Source organism: Chanos chanos, chromosome 9 (genome assembly GCF_902362185.1).
Source record: "Chanos chanos chromosome 9, fChaCha1.1, whole genome shotgun sequence".
Taxonomy (NCBI): domain Eukaryota; kingdom Metazoa; phylum Chordata; class Actinopteri; order Gonorynchiformes; family Chanidae; genus Chanos; species Chanos chanos.
The window spans coordinates 1245247-1264527 of NC_044503.1; the positions used below are offsets into that span (position 1 = coordinate 1245247).

General features: G+C 46.5%; 1 protein-coding gene and 1 pseudogene across 1 annotated transcript; both read right to left on the reverse strand.

Annotated features, from left to right (window-relative positions):
• Nucleotides 1–10655: 10655 nt before the first annotated feature.
• mydgf (myeloid-derived growth factor) lies at nt 10656–17812 on the reverse strand. The gene is made up of 6 exons (XM_030784531.1): nt 17600–17812; nt 16660–16710; nt 15796–15857; nt 13591–13672; nt 11781–11853; nt 10656–11486 (listed from the first exon to the last, which is right to left on the reverse strand). The coding sequence occupies exons 1-6, from the start codon at nt 17771–17773 to the stop codon at nt 11407–11409; spliced, it is 522 nt and encodes a 173-aa protein (XP_030640391.1). The 5' UTR covers nt 17774–17812; the 3' UTR covers nt 10656–11406.
• On the reverse strand, nt 15198–15352 carry LOC115821902 (uncharacterized; annotated as a pseudogene).
• Nucleotides 17813–19281: the final 1469 nt, after the last annotated feature.

Consider the following 19281-nt stretch of genomic DNA (forward strand, 5'->3'; position numbering starts at 1 on the left):
AGGCTCAATGTTAGTGCCTGAAACATCTCTTTCTCTCTCTTTCTCTCTCTGTCTTTCTCTCTCTGTCTTTCTCTCTCTCTCTCTCTCTCTCTCTCTCTCTCTCTCTCTCTCTCTTTCCCTCTCTCTGTCTCTTTTATTTAATCAGTTATCTCTGGTTCACATAAGTAACACTTAAAGTTGGTGGAACAGCTGTTAGACTTTGTGGGCAATTTGCGTCTCATTTTATAACCCAACACACACATGCACACACACGCATACACGCAGGCGCACACACACGCGCACACACACGCATACATGCACGCACACACACACACACGCGCACACACACACATGTCCCTCTTTCACCTATTTGCTGGTGGAGATGTTCTTGTCTTGTCTCCTCTGTGACAGCAATGTGAGTTCGGACAGTGTTTTTTACCACTGTTTCAGTGTGTGTTTGAATCTAATTTTATTTTGTTTTTAATCGCTGAGCTTCTGTCATACACATTCCTGCTCAGCCCAAACCTTTCTTCTTTCTTTCTTTCTTTCTTTTTTTCTTTCTTTCTTTCTTTCTTTCTTTCTTTCTTTCTTTCTTTTTTTCTTTCTTTCTTTCTTTCTTTCTTTCTTTTTTGGTCCATCCCATGTCTCCATTCCTGTGATTTCCATTCCTTCCTCTCTTGGCTGTTTGTTTCTCAGTTGAAGACAAACACAGACTGGTCCTGGCAGCATGGGATGTGTGCACCACAGACAGCATGCTTTGGGAGGTCTCTCTCTCTCTCTCCCTGTTCATGCTCTGGTCTGTAGTAAATAGCTGGTGTTTGCTCTCTGTGTACTGTCTGCAGGCTCCTCCGTCACATCCTGAGGTTTCTGTGCTCGTCTGTTTATCAGAATACAGTGCAGGAGAGCCAGCACTGAACACAGAGGAGAAGCCCACAGAAAAGCCTCACCAAAAGCGCCTGACTTACAGAGTTTTCAAGGCAGATCCAGCCTTTGGGTATTTTGCGTTTTTTTTTGTTTTGTTTTGTTTTTTGTGACTCCAGTCGACAGAGCGTTCCTCCCATAGACACGGTGTTGCAGGTCCACAGAACCGACAGAAGTGCAATTACAACTTTTTGTTCTTTTTCATGTAACCTAAATGACGCAAAACACCAAAAAAAAGGACCCTGCAGCTAGAACACCTCCAAAAGCCTGAAATCCTCTCCAAACACACGGCTCAGGGTCCTGATTGGCTCCCAGAGCTAGCTCATTCAGCCAGTCACGCCACCAAACAGCTCATTTGCATAAACGTCTTCTCTGAGCGAAGGACGACTTTTAGATAAGTTCCATTACATTTACAGGCTTTTTATTTTTTCGTTCTGGACGACCATAATCACCATGTAAATATGTTTTTTTTTTTGTTAAGTGTGCCTTATCTTTTATAGATATGATATGTATATGTACATATATCTAAATATATCTATATATAAACAAAATCTTGTTTTAAAAAACTGATGTAGTGTTTGTCTGTTTTGTGGTGTGTGTGTGTGTGTGTGTGTGTGCGTGCGTGCGGTGTGTGTGTGTGTGTGTGTGCGCGCGTGTGTGTGTGTGTGTTGCCTCTGGAGGGTTATAAACTAATCTAATCTCTCTGTGTCTTACCCAGTTTAATCACACAAAGCCCTCTCTCTGGCCTGCCTGTTCTTACCACCATGATGAGCTTACCTCTTCTCTCTCAAACCAATCAGGTTCTTTTTGGGGGGGGGGGGGGGGGGGGGGGGGTTTCGTTGTCCCCCGGAGGTCAGTGGACTCAGGCTAAGTCTTAGAGAGTGCGCACTGATGACTTCTGGGTAAATGTGTAGGTCACTGCCACGCAGATTTGGAGTTTTAACTGCAGGGCACCGCGTTCAGTTAGCATGTATTAGCATGTCTTCTGTGTGGAATAAAAACGGTAATTGGAAGCGTCTTAATCTGTAGATAAAATCTGTGATTTCCCGCTGTCATCCCATCACACTGCGATCAGTCGCATAATCCTGTGGGTTACAAAAATAAGAATGAATGAAGAATAAGTTGGTCCTGGGGTTTGGGTTCTGATCCGACTGAGCAGGTGTCCAGCGATATGAGACGTGGTTCTCCTGCGGGGAAACAAACGATGATGACGATGATGAAAAGTCTGACTGAGTTTCCAGATTTTGGATTCCAGTCACATCCACTCTGTTTTTGTCTCCTGGATTCTCCTTCCATCCACGGAATATGCGGAATATTCTGCCCTCAAGCCAACTGTAAATATGACAGTGCTCTGCTCCCTCTCTCTCTTTCCCTCTCTCTGTCTCTCCCTCTCTCTGTCTCTCCCTCTCTCTCTCCCTCTCTCTCTCTCTCCCTCTCTCTCTCCCTCTCTCTCTCTCCCTCTCTCCATAGCACTCTTTTCCCAAAAATGGTAAAATAATGAGTTTTTATCTCACTCCCTCTCTCTTGCCCTTTTTAAGTTGTTTTTTTTTCTGGGGGGGGGGGGGGGTAACAGATCGGTATGTTTATCTGAGATAAAAGCACTACCGTAGCGAAGCCCAGCAGAGGGGAGTGATTCAGAAATAAAGGCCATTGGAGCCGTCTGACTGTGTATGCACGCAGGCCGGTGCTGGAGGCGTCAGTGGAGCTGGACTGAAACGCAGGTTTTTAGGAGGCGTCAGTGGAGCTGGACTGAAACGCGGGTTTTTAGGAGGAGTCAGTGGAGCTGGACTGAAACGCAGGTTTTTAGGAGGAGTCAGTGGAGCTGGACTGAAACGCGGGTTTTTAGGAGGAGTCAGTGGAGCTGGACTGAAACGCGGGTTTTTAGGAGGAGTCAGTGGAGCTGGACTGAAACGCGGGTTTTTAGGAGGAGTCAGTGGAGCTGGACTGAAACGCGGGTTTTTAGGAGGAGTCAGTGGAGCTGGACTGAAACGCGGGTTTTTAGGAGGAGTCAGTGGAGCTGGACTGAAACGCGGGTTTTTAGGAGGAGTCAGTGGAGCTGGACTGAAACGCGGGTTTTTAGGAGGAGTCAGTGGAGCTGGACTGAAACGCGGGTTTTTAGGAGGAGTCAGTGGAGCTGGACTGAAACGCGGGTTTTTAGGAGGAGTCAGTGGAGCTGGACTGAAACGCGGGTTTTTAGGAGGCGTCAGTGGAGCTGGACTGAAACGTGGGTTTTTAGGAGGACCACAGGAGCAGGTTTGTTTAAGTGGATGGGTCCCTCCGCTCACAGTGTGATTTGTGTGTATGACAGAGAAACACACACACACACACACACACACACACACACAGTTGCCACCTGGGTTGACGACATCAGGGACAGAGATGAGTCGATGTGTCAGTGAGATACAGACATGACTCACCTTCGGAAAATCCCCAAGTCCCAGAACCTCCCACTCAACGTTAGCCCAGCCTGTGTTCTGTCTTTACAGACCAACAGCTGAGGCAGTGAACCAGGACCAGGGAAAAGAGTGTCGTTTCCTTTCTCCTCTTTTCAACTAAAGTGTTAATGCACCACAACTCAAATTACAGAATACCTTTAATGCCAGCGAACACCCACGCTTAGGACCAACACTTGGCTCCACCATGTGACCAACACCTGTAGATCACAGTAACCAAGTGCCACTGTTCTAGAATCACAGAGAGAGGCGGAGTGAACAGTGATGTCATAACGAAAGGGGTGGAGCTTTACATAAGAGCCAATGCAATAATGGTAATCACTGATTAATCAACGGGGCGACACTGTGTGTCTGCCCTGTGATGGACTGGCGACCTGTCCAGGGTGTTTTGCCCTATGAGCGCTGGGATAGGCTCCAGCACCCCGCGACCCTAATCAGGATAGATAATGAGTGAGTGAGTGAGTGAGTGAGTGATAATCAACGGAAGCTTCTGGTGGATGTCACAAGCACAAAACAAAAGAAAAAGATTTTTCTGAACATGCGTCGTCATGTAACACCAGCTGAACCAGCAGCTGAAACTTCCACTATTTCAAAATGATGAACAGTTTTTTTTTGTTTTTTTACCTTGGTTTCAAGTGCAGCAATTATTCCTTTCACAGTCTTAGAATGTTCTCTCCTTCCGTTATTACGCTTCTAACCTCTTTTACAGGGAGAAAAAAAAAGCTCCTTCATAATGGACTGGAATATCCACTGCTGTCTTACACAATCAGGCCTCTCTCTCCATAGCCCCGTCATTATTCCCGCGATGGCGTGAACTTTGTGTAATTCTGATGTGGTGTAGCGTATGTAAATGACAGGCTAGGAGCGCTGGAACAGGTGAGGAGGAGGAGGAGGAGGAGGAGGAGGAGTGAGAGAGGGAGAGAGGGGCGCAGAAAAGACGCAGCAGCCGCTGTTGTTTTCGTTCCTACAGCGGTGATGGAAACAGGCCTTTAGTTGTCCAAACTGAATTTGAAATGAAGTGGTTAGGTGGTGTGGGGCTATTTCTGGCTCACACACAGTGAGCGGTTTGTGGATGAAAGCGGAGAGGAGAGAGCCCGTCGCACAGACATGGCTCCGGTGTGTAGGACCAAAGCAACACGAACAACACACACAGCACTTCTCCTCTGTGACTCTGACATGGACTTGACTCTGTGTGTGTGTGTGTGTGTGTGTGTGTGTGTGTGTGATTAACACAGAGAGGGCACAGGTCATTGGCTCTATTTTTACACTTTGAGTTTCCTCATCAGTGGATTCAGACCTCAAACTACAGCACACTTACTGTGACTTGCTCCTTTCTCTGTTTCTCGTTTGATTGGCTGTTACTAAAGTGTCTCTAATTGCATATCTGTATAAAATACAGCAGCGCCAGAGAAATGTTGGCAGACTCCTTTATGAGAACTGTTACTGTGGGTCTTTTGTTTTTCTTTTCTTTCCCTGTCGTTTTCCTCTTTTTTTTTTATGAAATGAGGAAATGAGACTGAAACTCAAAATGAATGTCAACGCTGCTCAGATGAGATTCCTGACCAAACACAATGAGGCAAAAGCAAACAGAACACAGACCCACATCAGCCTCAATACAGTCAGAATCCGACTCTGATGAGAGAATCAGAACCATCAGAACCACTCAGACTCACGTTTCTCTCTGAAGCCCTCCCACAATGAGAGGAAAAACAAAAGACACAGAGAGGACATAAATCAGAGACCCCACACCGTCGGATACAGTGATATTTTAGGCTGATACTGAACTGATGCTTTGATTTCTTTCTTTTCTTTTTTTTTTTGTTAGTTTTTGTGGCCCCGCAGAGGGAGCTAAGCCCTGGGGAGCACCACCACCACTGCCCCCCCCCCCCCCCCCCCCCCCCCCCCCCCCACTCCCACCCACCCACCCTTAGGAGTTCCCTCAGGAATCCTGGGTGGCGTTTAACTATGGCACAGGAAGCCAGAGCACTGCTAATCAGATCAGAGCTCCAGCTTCAGGCTCACACAGAGAAACACCATCCACACTGGATTAAAAACACCACACTGATTGAAGTTCAGCTAGTCCCCCCTGCCAGAGAGAGAGAGGGAGAGAGAGAGAGAGAGAGAGAGGGAGGGAGAGAGAGAGAGAGAGAGAGAGAGAGAGGGAGAGAGAGAGAGAGAGAGAGAGAGAGAGAGAGAAAGAGAGAGGGAGGGAGAGAGAGAGAGAGAGAGAGAGAGAGAGAGAGAAACAGCCATGAGAGGGAGTGGGAGGAAGAAAGAGCCAGAAAGGGAGGTAGCGCAGTGTGTGTGTGAGAGAGAGGGAGAGAGGGAGAGGGAGAGGGAGAGAGGGAGAGAGACAGAGAGGGAGAGACAGGAAACGTGTAACAGCCACTGAATCAGAGAGGCAGGGAGGGTGAGAGGAGGCCAACGAACGAAGACAGAGGGAGAGAAAAGGAAAGAGAACAAGGTTTCAGCAGGAGAGAGAAAGAAAGGGATAGCATCTGAACAAGGCGTTAACAGGAAACAGAGAGGGAGGGCGGGGCTTCCAGCAGAGAGAGAGAGAGAGAGAGAGAGAGAGAGAGAAAGATGAGGGAGGGAGATGAGGGGATACAGGCAGAAAGTTGGAGGGAAAGAGAGCGAAGGAGAAAGCAGAAACTCAATGAGAAAAACATCCGATGCTGATGGCACGATCTGGAAACAGGCGGGAAAATCTCTGTCTCTCTCGGGGCTCTGAGGTCACCTCTCCTTTTCCAGCACGTTCTCTGACACTATGTCATATGTGGCAGGGAACCGGATTTCACAGCACACCTTTCCGCATCAGAAATGGTTCCAGAACAGGTTCCGGGTCCAGAGAGACCCGGGGTGTTCTCGGAAACGGACGGAGGGCGGCGCGGGGGGCGGATTTGGGGTCCGGGGACACGCCGACGCCTCTCAGGACCCGAACGGGCCGGCGGGCCTCTGTAACGGACACGGCCGCGGGAGGAGGTTACCTTTCGTGAAGTGGGAACGCAAAACGCCGCTGAAGGCAGAGAGGCTGACTAATTCTCCAGGGCACAATCCCAAAAACAGCAGCTCCTCTGTCAGCGCAAGGGGAAAATGCAGCTTTGTTGAAAACTTCTTCCAGACGGAGACACACACCCTCTCCAGGAAATGTGCACAGACCCCACCAACGCAGGGCAAAGGCCAGAGAAACTGTGGGGGGACTGTTTGCGTGGAGGAGCGACAACAACCAGACTCTGTTTTACACGAACGTCTAAACGAGTCACACTTGCCTAGCAGCTCTGACGCACATCAACACCAATCTGACAGGAACCACAGCTCAAAACCCAGTCCAGGTTTAAACAGGACTCCTAACAGCCAGAGGGATTCGGTTTCACTGATGGGGCAAGACACAGCAGACAGTGATGGGCCGGTCTCCAGTCAGGAGGGTATCTTCTCCACAGAGGTTCCTCCGAGACACCTGATCTGTACCGACCAAAAGCGGGGGATGTCCCAGCGCCTCAGTGACACAGCGGATGCTCTGAGAGAAGCCGCCGCTCAGGGCCTGGACAGGAGAAGAGGAACGGAGCTTTTTGGTTCCAGGACAAACCAGAGGGCAGTTCGGGACCAGATCCGTCGGGTCGTCATGAATCTTGAGGAGGTCTTGCATGGGCTGAAGGAGGTGCACACGGAGATGAAAGAGGTAAGGGTGCTTTATTTGTTTATTTTTTTCATATCATCATATCTACGTTTCTATGATTTTATTCCGCACAGGGTAGAACCAAAACAGCTCCCCTTTTAACAGTATTCTAACGCCGCGTATGAAATGACAGACCCTTTACCACACATTTGAGAGTTGTTCTGTTTCCAGCCAATAGAATGGACCTGTAATCCTCTGACTCCGATTTGACTCCGGTTCAGCCGTGTCGTGTTTTTGTTTTTTTGGGTTTTTTTTTTTCTTTTTACAACAGACGCTGTCACATCGAGCAGCACTGCAGGAAGCAAAGACTGAGACTCAGAGACTGAGACTCCTTAGACTTTTGCTTTGTCACAGCAGAGAGTCACAGCGGTGCCTAGAGAGTCACAGCACACCTTAGAGAGTCACAGCATTCTTTAAGACACTAATGGAAATGGAGGGATAGCTTCAGTCTGGCAGCGTTAAAACACACCATGCTCCATTTAACAGCCGCTCACTGCTCTCTGCAGTGAGGAGAAAGGGACACCCAGAAACAGCATCTGTGTCAGAGTCTGCTCATCCAGGGGAGCAGCTGGGAGACAAGCTTTTTATTCCATTTTAAACGTTTGATTGGTTTTTGTCTGGTAATCTCTCTCTGTTTCCCTGACTGCACGCTGGGCCAGCGCTGAACGACCGTGCACGTTGTCCCCGCATGTGTTTAGCTCTGACTGTTTAGGATTTTGGAACAACAAACACTCACAGAGTTGCCCAGAGAGGAACTCCAGCTCTGGAGATCACGCTATCTTCGTACCAGTCACGCACCTGCTAACCAATCTGACTGTAAACTCATGAAGGGCTGGGTAGTTCATTGATTATTTAAATGAATTCTATTCCATTTAATTCAGTTTAATTTGCACAGTCCTGGTTACGCTGGGTGCTGGAACAGCATCCACAGGCTGAGAACGCCAGTGAACACATCTGAGACGACGGCTCTGAAGGGAAAAACTCTCTTAGACCATAAACAGGCAGAAACCTGGAGACGGATCAGCTCTCAGAAGGGGGAGCCCATCCTCCTCTGGCTGACATGGGGTAGTTAGAGCAGATGGTTAGAATACTGGGTAGGCATACAGGACATGTGTTGTGCAGGTGGATTTCTAACCAAGGTGTGCATGTTGAGATGCAGTGGAAATATGTAGCTTGTTATTTCCCATAATAAAAAAAAATTATACAATTTCTACAAAATATTCAAAGACATTTAACAAAAAAAAAAAACCCCATACCTACAGATATGGCTTATGATAAAACAGGCTGTGCTGTGGGTCCCAGGTCTGAAACGCTTTGGATGAATGCTGTTAACACAGACAGAGAGGGGGGGAGGGGGGGCGCTTGTTTAATAAACATTAGATGATGTTGTTTTTGCCTCTAAACACACACAGGTGGTCCAACAGATTGAGCTTCTGACAGCCAACATTGACCTGGGAGAGGGCGATCTCTGCACCAGCCTTCCCACTGACACACTTGGCAGCAGCTGCTCCAGTGGGGTGGTGACCAGTACGCATAAACATTCTGAGGAAGAGGAGGAAGGGGAGGAGGAGGAGGCAGAAAAGTTGTCTGAGCGGCTTGATGCCGGGACGACCGGTCGCCATGACGAAGTCTCTGATTCGGACTGTTCCACGCTCACCGCGTCAAAGGCCTCAGAAAAGCGCCAAAACCCAAGCAGAGACTCTCCGAAATGTAAAGCCGTTCCCTCGGCGCCTCCACCTGCATACCCAAACACGCCGGCGACGGCTCAGAACGGCAGGAAAGCGTTGAAATCAAATCACGCAACGCTAGCTTGTCAGAACCAACTCAGACTGGGGGCCTTGGGACCCAAGAGTAGGAAACCGCCTCCGTACCCGTACGGGAAAGCAGAACGAGCCAATAAAGGGGGAGGTTCTAGTCTGAAAGCTCCACCATATCCTCTGAAGAGAAGATTACTCTCCACCACTGTATGAGAGAGAGAGAGAGAGAGAGAGAGAGACAGTCAGAGAACAGAAGCTTCAAGGCAGCTAATGGAATCAAACTCTCTGTTTGGGCTCAGGAGGGGGGCGACTGGTATCCAAGGCGACACAAAAATCCTGGTAAGTATGAAACACGACTCTCACTGCACCGTCTGGTTGTTCTCTACCCCTGAGCTTTAATCACCTCTGCACTAAACACACAGAGAGAGAAAACCGTGCCAGACAAGTTCAGCTCAGTAACCAGAAAGATTACGCAGACACAGAGAGGCCTACACACGTCTACACAGACGTCTGACTCACTTTCATCGAAATCAGGTTCAAACCAGTCAATGACGGTCTCTTTAAAAATGAACCTGCAGTCTATATGTGACTGATCTAGAATTTAAAGACCAGTAATCTCATCGTCAACACACCTCTCTCGCTCAGGTCTGGGGGGTTTTAGCTGGCCGCAGGTCTGTGGGGTTTTAGCTGGCCGCGGGTCTGTGGGGTTTTAGCTGGCCGCGGGTCTGTGGGGTTTTAGCTGGCCGCGGGTCTGTGAGGTTTAGCTGGCCACGGGTCTGTGGGGTTTCAGCTGGCCGCGGGTCTGTGAGGTTTCAGCTGGCCACAGGTTTGTGGGGTTTTAGCTGGCCACAGGTTTGTGGGGTTTTAGCTGGCCGCAGGTCTGTGGGGTTTAGCTGGCCACAGGTCTGTGGGGTTTCAGCTGGCCGCGGGTCTGTGAGGTTTAGCTGGCCGCAGGTCTGTGGGGTTTCAGCTGGCCGCGGGTCTGTGAGGTTTTAGCTGGCCGCGGGTCTGTGAGGTTTAGCTGGCCGCGGGTCTGTGAGGTTTAGCTGGCCACGGGTCTGTGGGGTTTTAGCTGGCCGCAGGTCTGTGGGGTTTTAGCTGGCCGCGGGTCTGTGAGGTTTAGCTGGCCGCGGGTCTGTGAGGTTTAGCTGGCCGCAGGTCTGGGGGGTTTAGCTGGCCGCAGGTCTGGGGGGTTTTAGCTGGCCGCGGGTCTGTGGGGTTTAGCTGGCCGCAGGTCTGTGGGGTTTTAGCTGGCCGCGGGTCTGTGAGGTTTCGGCTGGTGGCGCCATAGTGATAGGAGAGGTACTGGAGGAGGACAGAACTCATCTGGGTTTTAATAACACTGGTAATCTTAAAGACCCTCTGAGGAACGGGATTCTCCCAGGACACACACCTCTCCTCTTTCTCCCCATCTGTTTAGTGTTTTTCTCTCCCTCTCTCTGCCTCTCTCTCTGTCTCTGTCTCTCATCACAGTTCTCAGAGTGCGCCAGAGACCAAACAAAACAGGCTTGAATTTAATGGCAGCCAAAACCTAAGTCTAGTGGCAGCCAAAACCTAAGTCTAGTGGCTGCCAAAATGTAATAGTGTTACATATTTCACTCACAGGTGAGTAAACTGGCGTGAACATATTTGAAGCAATGTCTGAAGTGATGGTGGCCTTTAACAAGAGGGGCTCATAAAAAAGTCCAGTATTCGAAACGTGTTTTATCTTTAGTTACTGTGCTAATGCAGTAGTGCTCTATGGTTAGAGCTGGAGCGTTTGTCTCCCCCTTGTGGCGGTTGTCTGCGATAACACACTTACATGTACAGAGACAGTGTACATTGACATGACTGATAAAAAAATGGACAAACGGACACTTTTGATTTTGTCTGATAACAGAGTAAATTTATTTACTAAAATCTCAGTATATTGGAAAACCAAACAGAATTAAGAAAAAAAAAAATCAATCAAGTAACTCCCTATCTGTCCGTATGAAAGCCGGCTAGCAATGTGTGGACTGTCTGAGTTTGACCCTAAATGAAGGAGCTGATGGACACCCCCTGGCCAGTAGGTGGAGCTCTAAAAATGGGTTACACTGGTGTGGGCTGACACACAGTCAGCCGTGACCCTGAAATTGGCACGCGGGACCTCTCTCAATCTAATCCATTTAACACAATATCAACAACTCCATCAGAAGCTTTAGGTCAACTATCAAAACCAACTCAAAAATAATGACAGCTTAACGTGGCCTTCACGGCGCTATCCCACAGTTTTAAGACACAAGTTCAGCCTTGTCTGCGTGGTTTTATTACTTCATTACCTTTCAGAAGGATGGCCTTACAGAAAAAAAAATGTCACATTCATAATTCTACTCTGAGGCAAGCCCTCCTTCCCAGCAGACCCCATAAACCCAGTTCATCAGAATTGAGGCCAACATCCCAGAGAAAGTTAGAGATGGTCCTTTACAGCTTTATAGGTTTGGGGTTTTTTTTGTTTTCTTGTTTGTTTGTTTTTTTTAAGCAAGCTCAGTCAGTTTCTCTCATCTTTTCATTTGGCTTGGAACTCTCTGCTTCTGCTGTTACAATGGACAGTCCAGTGACTGGGCATCAGTCCTCCACTGGCTCCACTGATTACAGCCAATCAGAGCTCATCATGTCGTGTTCGGCCAATCACGGTCAGCTTGGAGAGTTCCGCACGGAATTTGCCTTCAGTGTGGGTGACTGAAACAAAGAGTGAGTGAAACAGTTAAAACCTGCACTTGAAATAGCCGCTGAAAACCAGTCCACAAAAGCAGGATCTTTAACTAAGTCTGAAATTATTTGTGAGGCAATACATGAACAAAAGCAAGAACAAACACACAGGCTTACTGCACTGCAGAGAGAGAAAAATGTGAATTATAAATTTTGGCAAAACTCTGCTCAGCTAAACAGCTCCAACAGACAGAAATGGAAGGTGACAAAAGAACCATAAAGAGTATTTCACTGGTTAGCATGGAAACCAGTATAAAAACACACCTGTGGTCTCTCCTATTTTAAACTCCTCAGGTTTCAAAGCCACATCCGCCTGTCCTCCCCCTGTGGCCTGAGACTGCGGATGGAGAGAGAGAGAGAGAGAGAGAGAGAGAGAGAGAGAGAGAGAGAGAGAGAGGGAAAGACAGAGAGAGAAAGAGGGGGTGGAGAGGGAGAGGAGGGGAGGGGGAAAGAGAGAGAGAGAGAGAGAAAGAGATATGATTGACAACAGATAAACAGAGAGAGAAGGCGGTGGAGAGGGCCATGAAAGGGAGTTGATTGACAGGAGATAAACAGACAGAAAAGAGAGAGGGAGGGTTGAGTGACAAACTGACAAAGAGAGAGTGACTCATAACGGCACAGAGTGACAGATACGCCATCGCCCGCACAGCCTCTGAGAAGCCTCTGCCGCCTTTTTTTCTCTCTCTCTCTTTTTTTTTCTTTTGACTCTTTTTAAGTGGATTTTGATTGAACTGTTCACACAGGGGAACAGACTACCAGGAGAACCCGCTCACAATACAGCAGAGACTGACTGACTGTGTGTGTGTGTGTGTGTGCGCGCGCGCGTTATGTGTGTGTATAGTGAGTGTGTGTGAGTGTATAGTGTGTGTGTATAGTGTGTGTGTGTGTATAGTGTGTGTGTGTGTATATGTATAGTGTGAGTGTGTGTATAGTTAGTGAGTGTGCGTGTATGTATAGTGTGTGTGTGTGTGTATAGTTAGTGAGTGTGTGTGTGTGTATAGTGTGTGTGTGCGCGGTATGTGTGTGTATAGTTAGTGAGTGTGTGTGTGTGTGTGTGTGCACAGTATGTGTGTGTATAGCGAGTGTGTGTGAGTGTATAGTGTGTGTGTGTATGTATAGCGTGTGTGTGTGTATAGTTAGTGAGTGTGTGTGTGTATGTATAGTGTGTGTGTGTGTGTATAGTTAGTGAGTGTGTGTGTGTGTATAGTGTGTGTGTGTGCGTGCACAGTGTGTGTGTGTGTGTGTGCGCGGTATGTGTGTGTATAGTTAGTGTCTGTGTGTGTGTGTGTGTGTGTGCATGCTGCTGGTGTTTGATGAGAGAGAGAGAGAGTGAGCTGATGAAGACACAGAATGGAACAGCAGTGGAGCCTGGAGCCTCTCCTGTCTCCGGTGCCGTCAGCCGACCTGAGAGTGGACCCAGTCATCGCCGGACCGCGGCCAGGACAGGACCGACCACGGCGCCCATCCATCCTCACACACTGATACGATCTCCGAACTGAAACCAGTCCTGGAGTCTTTTGTTTAATGTCTTGACTGTTTGTGTCGGGGGTTTTCACTCTAGGGTTCGGGTTGTGAACTGAACGGACGGTGCCACGATGCATATTTTGATTCTGGGTCAAAATGTTTTGACACTTTGATTATGTTTCGACCGGGCCTTCATGAAAAGCCAATAAATTAAAATAAATGTTTGGTTTTATATCAAAGCGTTGCCTCAGTCTCTGGTGAAATAACGATATTCTGATATTCTGAAGAACCGGAGGCATGGGGTGCAGCCCGGTTCCTCAGAACACGGGCTCTTGAACGAGGCACTTAAACCGCGGGCTGCTCCGCTGGCCCGCGACGCCTCAGACACAGCCGCTCGCCGCTCTGGATAAGACAGTCGGTTAAACGGACACACACATACACGCAGAAATCACGTTTTCAGAAGCCATCTGTGCCACAGCAGCTGGACTGTACAAATGCAGGCGGTTCAGCCACCAAAGAGGCGACGCCGTGTAAAGCACGTTCGTTCACTTTGTTTGTTTGTTTGTTTTCTGTGCCGTTTAGAGGTGTGAAGGACAAACGTGATACTTACGTATGCGCTGGCATATTCAATCTTGGCTCCTTTAATCTCTGCTTTGAACTGTGTGAAAAACAAGTAGGACTTCCCTTGAGGTCTTTCAGGAGAGAGAGAGAGAGGGAGAGAAAATCAATACAGTTCCCTTCATCTGAGATTACCTAACACTGTCTTCACACAAAAAAGTCCAAGTGAAGGAGCCCACACATCCTAAACTAAAACCATATCTGTCATTTCACGCACGGAGGGAGAAATTTCGACATTTATCTCCCAGATAAAGTTCTACATTATACATACAGAGACCAGTGAAAAACGCCCGCAGGTACAAAATAACCGACATGAGTAATAAGATTTATTAAAATTGGATAAAAAAGGAAAGTGAACCGAAAGTTGGTTTTTAAACGGCTGTATAAAAAAAATGAAACAGAAGGTCTGCGTTTGGGTGGAGGAAGAGGAAACCTTTTCTGTGTTTATAGGCAACGCGAGATTTGGTCAGGATGCAAAACGGCTTTAATAAAAAGCCAACTCTTTCATGTAATCGCTGAAAAAACACCTTTTAATGTAAACTAGTGAGATCCAGGCCTGTCCCCGACATCCTCTCTTAACCAACTCTTTTTGTTTCTTTTTCCATTTACATGTATCTAGTCCATGTCCGACCAGGTTTTATAGTGACAGTTTTGCAGTAATGCGTGAGGTGCTGATTTCAACACACAGAATTATAACCTGACCTTGTATTTTAAAATAGGACCTGTTTATAGACATGAGCATTATGTTTTCCCTTCTGCTGGATTAATTATTAATTATGTAACGTGTGAAATCACCTGTTGTTAAGCGCACGGACAGCTGGCAAAATAAAATGTAAAATTCACATGTCTGACGGCTAATACCAGTTGCCTGGTATCATTACAGACATAAATTGACCATCAAGTTCCTTCTTTATGGTTTATGTTTTTGCTTTCGCTTGAAACACCACAGAGGGAGTCCAAGAGGGCCGATAACAGGAGGCCAAAATCAAAGCTGTCCAATGAGAGAAGCTGGTTCAAACCCTTACCCTCTGTCTCTAAATGATCAACTCATTCAAACCTCACCTGCCCCAACACATCTGCCTGCATGTGAAATAAATGTAATGTGTGTTTTATTTTAACTTCATCTAACTAGTTTTGCTTTTAGATGATGCCTACACATTCAATAAACAAATAGAGACAGAGAATCCCGTGATCACACACACACACACACACACATACACACACACACACACACACACACACACACCTGTGCATTTAACCCATCCTTACACACCGGTAGTGAACACACACACACACACACACACACACACACACCTGTGCATTTAACCCATCCTTACACACCGGTAGTGAACACACACACACACACACACACACACACATACACACACACACCTGTGCATTTAACCCATCCTTACACACCGGTAGTGAACACACACACACACACACACACACACCTGTGCCTGGGGAGCAGGTGGGGGTCAGGTGCTTTGCTCAAGGGCACCTCAGCCCTGCGTGTTTTTCCTGCCGGTCCTGGGAACAGAACCCGCGACCCTTTGGTCACAAGCCCGATTCCCCTCCAGGCCACAGGCTGCCCCCAATCAGGGGAGAGCGCAAAGGCAGTCCCCTAACACCACAAATTATGCAGTCGAGATTCCCACATTTGGGAAAGTCAGCAGAGCCCAAGTGCAATGGCTAAGCCTCACCCTGGGTAAGCCACCTTCACGATCATGGTGTCTCCCCTGCCAGGTAAGTATGTAGGGCTACTATGAGTAATGTTATATAATTACATATAGTGTGTATTACTATTATTATTATTATTATTCGCTGAACTGGATAGTGTTCCAGAGTTACCACCGTGTTTCAATAGACCAGGGTATGGAACTGGGAAGACATTATCATTCTCGTATTCCTAGTCAGAATTACAGATATAGGACTTGATTCATTTGACAGACTGAAGGCCTCTGAGTTGTTGTTTTAATCAGTGCTGAGTGTAGAGTGAGTTGTTGTTGTTGTTGTTGTTGTTGTCATTGTCAGCAGTGCTGAGTGCAGAGTGAGTTGCTGTTTTAATCAGTGCTGAGTGTAGAGTGAGTTGTTGTTTTAATCAGTGCTGAGTGTAGAGTGAGTTGTTGTTGTTGTTGTTGTTGTTGTCATTGTCAGCAGTGCTGAGTGTAGAGAAAGGACCAGCGCAGAGACTCACCTCCACACAGAGCAGGAAAACAAACGCTCGTCATCACTCAGCCCAACACTCATCTGCCATTGCTGATGTAAACAAAAACACCAGCACCACAATAAATAACATAAACAATACTGAGGATTCAAGGATCAGCTGTCTGTATGAATTTCACTTCACTGTAAAGAAATACTATCATAAATATGTGAAAATCTGGGCATTCAGTGCGGTCAGTCAGTAAAGGGAGGCCAAGAGTGGTTTAATAGAACCAGGGTCCATCACAGGGAGTCAGGGCCACTTCAGTAAGCCTGCTCACTGACTCCATAAGAGACTGGTTCTCTACTACAGGGACTCTCCCGTGAGAAGGGTTAAGCGCTTTCTTAATGTAAACGTTGTTTCCGAATGTCCTCAGAGGAGGGAGAAAGTTATCCCTGGAACATAAAAATTTCACTACAAGTCAAAGGTGATGATCAGCCCTCTCTCAGAGGACATGTATACCAGTCCTCACTCACACGGGTCTTCCCTTTGCTCCTGACAGCTCTCTCTACCTAAAACCTGCACATACAAACCAGGTCTTTAGTCTAACTGACCATATTTTATGTTCAGAGAACAAAACGAATGGGGTATGATATTGGGCAAAACTTAATGGCTTTATTCAATGCTTAAAATATGTTAAATTAGCCTCAAAAACAGATAAAATGCATAACATCTGGGTTGTAAACGTGCTGCTTGACAATGTGGTTTTAAATCTGAGACTGACAGTTGGTATCTGATGTGAAGGTCTGTATGTTTTAAGATAGGTTCCATGTCCATATCTCTTTGTAAAAAGGACAAGTTTTAAATTATAAATGTTTTGCAGGGGGGTTTCAGTTTCACAAATTGCAGACTCACCTCGTTAGTGCCCCCTTGCGACGCATAGGTGAAGATACATTCATAGTCTTTCTGCAAGGGAAAGGGAAATTTACTGGGATAATATAAATTTTCCGTTAAAGAGAAATTGACGGTTAACCATTAAAGATGACATGACACTGCACTAATCAAGGCTATAGTCCAAGTATTTATTGCCCCTTTTATAACGCTGGGTAACCTCACACGACCTGAATGCTAAAATGATGACAGCCAATTGAAACGCTTGCACAGTTTGACTGACACATCAATGTCCCGCTCACCGACCAATGAATGGAGCAGTTGTTCCTTGTCTTACTGACGTGTCAATATCTTACTCTATAACCCGCTCATTCCCCAATTTGGGTTTTCATCTCGAGAAAAAACGTTCAAATTAAGATAAAGTGAGTGATGAGAAAGATGCGGCCGTGCGCTGTAAATTCCTAACATTTGTAGGACCTGTGTGTTTCCAGCTAGATCGCGCCAAATTAGCCTTAAATACAGCAAAGTAAAGAACCGGCTCAGATAAGCTAACGTTTACTTTATGACAATGCATACACGGTAGCTCTGCAGACACCCCAGAAATCATCCACCGTTCATGTCAACAAATGAGCTTTACTAACTATATTACTGACTGCAGAGCGCATTGCGAGGCTGCGATGTAGATGTTTCAGTCCAGCTGAACAATAACCCAGGTTTAAGTTAGCAAACTTACTGCCAAGTGTACAAGGAAACATTGATGAGTTAGCAAGAGGCTGCCAAGAGTATTTAACCTACTTGGCCAAAACCTGCCGTAATTTACAACAAAACAACGTCTGAGGCAACAAATAACCAAGCCCTCGTCAGTGCTGACAGTGACCTCTTGATTAATTCATATCGTCTGGTCTTGCAGCATATTAGGCTAACAATTTCCTTATTTAGGCTAAGCTAGCCATCGTTAACTTACGATTTTCTCAGAGAATGTGTGCACAACTCCACCGGGTTTCACATTGAACTCCACTGTTTTACTCCTCTCCGCAGAAGCACCGCTAAATGTTAACGTCGATGACAAAATTAACAAGACTGTGCCCCAAATGAAAACAGTCGCGGGCTGAATTTTTGTGTCGTGTTTGCATGCCATTTTGGTCAATGAAAGAACTGGCTAATGACACACATACAGCACCGCTCTCCCTTCCCCTCTACGACCACAAAAATGACATCACGAAGGGGAGGAATCTTCTCTAGGGTTTCCCCGCCGCGAAATGTTCTATCAAAGGCTGTTCAGGTTGTATAGTGATTGTATTATTTCTTTAGAGCACACGAACAACACTTTACGTGTGGTCTTAAGAAAAGCGGGGATGGTTCAACTTGCATTGTGAAGACGTCTTGGAAAGTCCACCCTTCTATGGACACCTACATCTTAACTGTCTCTAAATGCTGTGTCCTATCACTGTCGTATCTCATCTTCACATGTTCAGCATCCTAATAGGATGGCAATGCATCAAGGACACGAGTCAGTCGGAATGAGCGATCTAATTTGTGCATGTTGCATACCTGCATACTATAAATATGTTAATAGTTCTGACGGTCCACTGCTGAAATTAGGTCCAAACGGCATCCGGTTTTCTAACCTTGGCCATTATAGCCTTGGCTAGTAACGACACGTTACGACCTTCATGACCCGTGACAGGTCATGCAACAGACCATAATCGCGCTCATGCTGTACATCACCAATCATCGACATCATCATCATCATCGTCATTTAATAAGTGATCATAATTTGAGCCCTCATTTCTAGAGTGTAGCATTCTCATTAATTTCATGTGTTGAGTGATACTATTAACTATATTCCAATAAGACAGAGATAATGGTGGGGTTGGTTTTCACTGAATTGCTTATATGCATGATGCATTGTACTGCCCTGTGATTTTGTTTAATTGTCTCAATCCTAGAAGGATGGACTCTCTCTTTTAGGCCTCCTCTCAAATGTTCTCTCTATTTCAGCCAAAGGGACTTTTTTCTTACTGTTGCCTCTTTAGTCTTGCTCGTGAAAAGTTTTTGGCCTGGTATCCTCTAAACCTGCTTTGTGGTAATGTCTTTGGTAAAAAGCTGTAAGTAAATAAGTAAGAATTGAATCAAATTATGTTTACAAACTGACTTATGTTTACAGACTGACTTATGTTTACAAACTGACTTAGCCGCCCTGTCTACTGACACACTCTCAGGAATTTTCAATAGCCAAGTGACTTGACACATTTTACTAGCTCCAGCAAGTCAAGTGTAAGCTTCTGGCTGGCACTAGCAGTAAATGAATGTAAATAAATATAAATTTGAACCTCTCTCAGAGTGAGAAACAATTTTGGAAACACTGCAAATACTTGAAATTCAAATACTTGAATCCTGCTGCTTTGAGCTGGTGAACAGGTCACTGTGTTTTACTCCCCTCTTCTGGTGATTGTGAAAGGTCTATACTGGTTTGTTCTTGAAGTAATGGTATCTGGATTAACAGAGCGGTGAGGTACTGCCAGCACTGTGCAGAGACATACAGGCGGCACCACGCGACTCGGTCCAAATGATCTGCTGTGTCCTGTGAAAGGTAATGTTCTTTTTTAACAGGTCTACACGAGAGTATGCAGTGGATAGATGCAG